Source organism: Mycetomoellerius zeteki, unplaced genomic scaffold (genome assembly GCF_001594055.1).
Source record: "Mycetomoellerius zeteki isolate Tzet28-1 unplaced genomic scaffold, Tzet1.0 scaffold36, whole genome shotgun sequence".
Lineage (NCBI taxonomy): Eukaryota > Metazoa > Arthropoda > Insecta > Hymenoptera > Formicidae > Mycetomoellerius > Mycetomoellerius zeteki.
Genome location: NW_017257349.1, coordinates 150,667 through 155,150, shown reverse-complemented (window position 1 = coordinate 155,150; position 4,484 = coordinate 150,667). Strand labels below are relative to the sequence as shown.

General features: G+C 33.7%; 1 protein-coding gene across 1 annotated transcript in view; it reads left to right on the top strand.

The window, feature by feature from the left end:
- LOC108725740 (DNA ligase 1) overlaps positions 1–3,519 on the top strand; it is a 5,771-nt gene extending 2,252 nt beyond the window's left edge. Inside the window, exons 2-5 of the mRNA XM_018452941.1 lie at positions 508–573; positions 722–1,138; positions 2,087–3,268; positions 3,391–3,519. Coding sequence (XP_018308443.1) covers positions 508–573; positions 722–1,138; positions 2,087–3,268; positions 3,391–3,519 — 1,794 coding nt within the window. The remainder of the gene's footprint in view (positions 1–507; positions 574–721; positions 1,139–2,086; positions 3,269–3,390) is intronic.
- Positions 3,520–4,484: the final 965 nt, after the last annotated feature.

The following is a 4,484-nucleotide window of genomic DNA, read 5'->3' as shown; positions in this document are numbered from 1 at the left end:
GTTCATTTTTATCCACGGTGAAATCATGAGAGTTGCGCTACTGTATATACTGTGATTGTACTCGCCAGAACGTATACATAGCGCTATATTAAGTCGAGATGACAGATATCTTAACCTCTAAAATCTCGAACTTTAATGTTTAATATCTCGGTTCGCGAGACCGACCGCCGCACTTTTGCCAGATTCTTTCATTTTAAGTGAAAACGCGTCGAATGAGCCCAATTTCATCAAAATCGGAGATGAGGCCCGTATTCTAAATAATTACCATTATTTGTATTATTTTGATTAGCAAAGGCATTGGTACTTATGAACTTGAATCGTTGCATGAACTTTTTTCCATCTTTTTTTTAATATTTATGTTCTTTGCACAAATCAATTAGTCTTTTCACAGTCTAGAAGTAAATAACAAACCGGTTTAACCTAACCTAACCTTGCAACCGCCACTCATTTACAATGAGGTCGAATGCGTTCGTCTCAATCTTTTGAAACATTAATAATCATTCACAGACGCCTGACGAAAAACGAAAACTCGTCAAGAATAAGGACAGCCCGGATACACCAAAATCCAATGATGTACCGAAGGGGGAGCCAGAACAACGTCACAATCAAAACAAGAAGAGCCCTCCAGAAAAATAATTTTAATTATAAAACATTTAACAAACCAATAGTAGAGCCTGTGCGTTATACAAACAATAATTTTAGAAATCCTAACGATACTCAGAGGAATTGGCAATCATATAGAGGCCAGCAAATAAATAACCCTCGCAAAACGAGATCGGGATACGTCCAAATCGCGGAAACGCAAACGAACGGACCTAAATATAAAGATGCGAAAGTGTATCAAACAATCTCAAACAGAGATAATGCGTCGAAAATTCGGAATTCGGAGCCAGCGGGAAAAAATCCAGTAACGCGTTATGGATCGAGCCGAGACGTAAGAAAGAACGCAGCTATGCTGACAGAAACGGTTAAACCGCCGATAAAGGCAACGCCGTATAAAGAAAACGCGCGTGAGAATAATCTGCAGCGAGAAAAACAAACCGCACATCATAAAAGGCCGCTAAATGGAAAAACCGAAGACGAGTTAACAGACTGGAATGAGATCGTCGAACTCGATAGTAACATGATTAATAAAACCGTATACATTAATTCAAATATGAAAGATAAACACACGCTTCAATATAGCGATGTATTAAAATCCGGTAACAGTTGTAACATAAATAACGTTAATAATAACAGCAGACAGCTAAAGCCGCATAGACAGTCGCAGTATAGACAAGATCTAAGAGAAGATAACATCAGAAACATTAATGCCATACAATCAAATTTAACATTTTCAAATAATAATAATGAAAATAAGAATAAACAAGAGTTAGTAATTTTAAAAGAAAAATTAAATATTTTGAAAAACCAATTGATACAAGATGATAAAGTAAATTCAAAAATAGAAGAAAAATCAGATAGGGAGTTAAATGATTCTCCAATTCAAAAGAAAACAAAGTATGACTTTTCGGAAAACAGGAAAGTCAAAATAAATTCAAATTTGCAAACAAAAGATGTAATAAATTTTTCAAATAAAATAATACGCAACAAAGCTATTAGATATGATTGGCAACAAGATTTAAATAGATTTGAGATTAGAAAAAGTCAAGAAAGGCGAGGAGAAGTCTTACCCGTAAATCCTACAAGTCAAAAATGGCGAGGAGAGGTACAGTATCCAGAAATCCAACATCCTTTAGCCGTGACGAATCCAGATCCTTCCCAAAACCTAAAACAAGCAATAGATAAAGTATTAAAGATCGTAATAGAGCCAATAAAGTTAAGTTCACAACAAAAAGAGCCAGAGTTTACAAACAAAAAAGATAACGAAAAATTAGAGTCATTAATACATAAAGTTAAAACAAATTACAACATTGACAGATACATTAACAATATAAATTCATTGAAAAAATTAACAAAATTAAAGGCTCAAGAAAAATCGAATAAAGTAAAGTTCATGAATTCTTTAAGATTAAAAAAGAAAATACATTGCAATAATACAATTAAAAGGCTCATAAAAGAAATAAATTCAAATAAGCACTTAAAGGCTAAACGCGTACAAAAATATAAGACGCGTAATAATAAAAGTAATACGGAAAAGTCAATTCCGGAAAAAGAACCAATGACAAAGGCACCGTACTATATAGAAACTATGTCGCGTAGGATAAGTACCGAGAGCGCGATAGAACATAAGAACAAGAAAGAAGACAACACGAAAGAGTCGCAACACGCGAAGAAGGGGCAAGTCACAACAAGCGCGAACATCGGCAGTCGCAGAGCGAACATCGAGCCATGCACACCGCGAGACACCTCTATCAACATGACGTTCAACGAAAGTAACCAGTGTAAAACGGTAGCCGAACTAATTAATGAAGAAAACAAACTACTGGATATAATCCAAAACAGAGCGAAGAAACGTAAACTAATAGACGCACGTACAAGAAGAATCAATATATTAAAACAATTCATTCAAGAAATGAGTCCGGACAATTCAGGGGACGAAGAACAGTTAAAACAACACGAAGAAGCTGAGAAGAAAATGATGGAAACCATCAACTTTTATAACAAACAAAAGGATAAACACAGAGGTGCAGCCTTTACGCAAGTATTCGCAGACAAGAACCAAGACAACATAATAAAATTAGCAACAACTCTAAGTATAGAGGACATTAAACCTCAGAGTAATAGTTCAAATGAACAAATATATCGTGTCACGTACGATATCACACAAAATTACACGTACCAATACGTGCAAACAATTAATAAAGAAGATATAACAAATTTATATCATAATAGCACTCAAGATGCATCATTCTTAAGACCTGTAAAGAACACAACAACAACAACTATGGAAACAGAAGTTATCCAACAAGAATCATCGAAACGAGATGAAACATCATCAACTATATCGGAAAGTCCACAGACACCGATGCAGGCAATAACAACACCAATAAAACATTTACAAGAAAATATTAATAAACCATCTACATCAAGATACAAAGAAATATACACAACATCAGAATCAAATGACATAAATAAAGATGAAAACTACAACCCAACACCTAAAAGGAATATCAAGACTACAACAAGAAAAAGAGGTAGGCCACGCAAGGTTAAACAACCAAATCAATACACAAAAACGAAAGCTGCACTAAAAGAGACGATTCCGGAAAGACAAAAACCAACCATTATATCGGACATCGTACTAACAAAAAATTTCAACGAACTAGTAAGTGCTCATCGGCAGCGAAGCAGCCAATTCGCAGGCGAGGAGTGTGCAACCGCCACTCATTTACAATGAGGTCGAATGCGTTCGTCTCAATCTTTTGAAACATTAATAATCATTCACAGACGCCTGACGAAAAACGAAAACTCGTCAAGAATAAGGACAGCCCGGATACACCAAAATCCAATGATGTACCGAAGGGGGAGCCAGAACAACGTCACAATCAAGACAAGAAGAGCCCTCCAGAAAAATAGAGCCTATCCTCTCTAAACTAAACACATTTAATTGTAAGTACACATATATATAAAATACACAATTCATTAATATTCAATATTATTATTATCTCCAAATATATTCATTAGAGGAGAATAAGAAACTACAGTTGTAGGAGGTCACTAAAGTACTTATTTTATAAAATTTTATGATAACTAATTATTACATTAATCAGACTAATTTTAACGTCAATAGAAGCATTAATTATATTTAACCATAAAGCCTTATTAACTCACGAGCAATTGGGAGCAAGTTACAGCTCATTTCATATAAAGACGTTTTAAATAAAAATTCCTTTTGTCACGTTACACTTTGCAGACGATAATATATCACGGGAGAGTCAAATCGAGCGTATAAAAGCTCTTATTCAATTTTATGATTTTTTAGAAAAATAATTTCACCTACGTTTATCAATTAAACATTAATAAGACTCGATCCCTAAACTCATTTTACAAAAGGAGCTCGTTGAGGCTTTAAACAGGTTGAAATGAAAAATCAACCTGATAGCGCAATATAAAATGCGCATAATAATTGAAATCCTAAATTTCAGTTATTAAAAAAGGTGTTTTACACCGAAAAACGGAAAATTAGCTTTTAAAGCTATTTTCACCATAATTCTAATATTTTAGAATAATTAGGATTAAGTCAGATAGTTATGTGACGAAGCGCGATAAGATCGGACTCGATTTGAGCTCACGAGGGAAGAAATGAGATAAAAAGTGAAAAGAATACGAAAAACCATTGATTTATTAATATTATTATATTATAAGTTAAAAGTAGAGTATATTTTGTGAGCCCGAGTCATTGGATCAAGTTTCAGAGTTTATATACCTGAAAAAGAAAAAAGATATTAATTTAATTTAATTACATTACGAATATACTAGAAATTTACTTACCTAGACGCCAAACCTGAAACAAAGTAAAAAGAAAGTTAAAAAGAATTAAA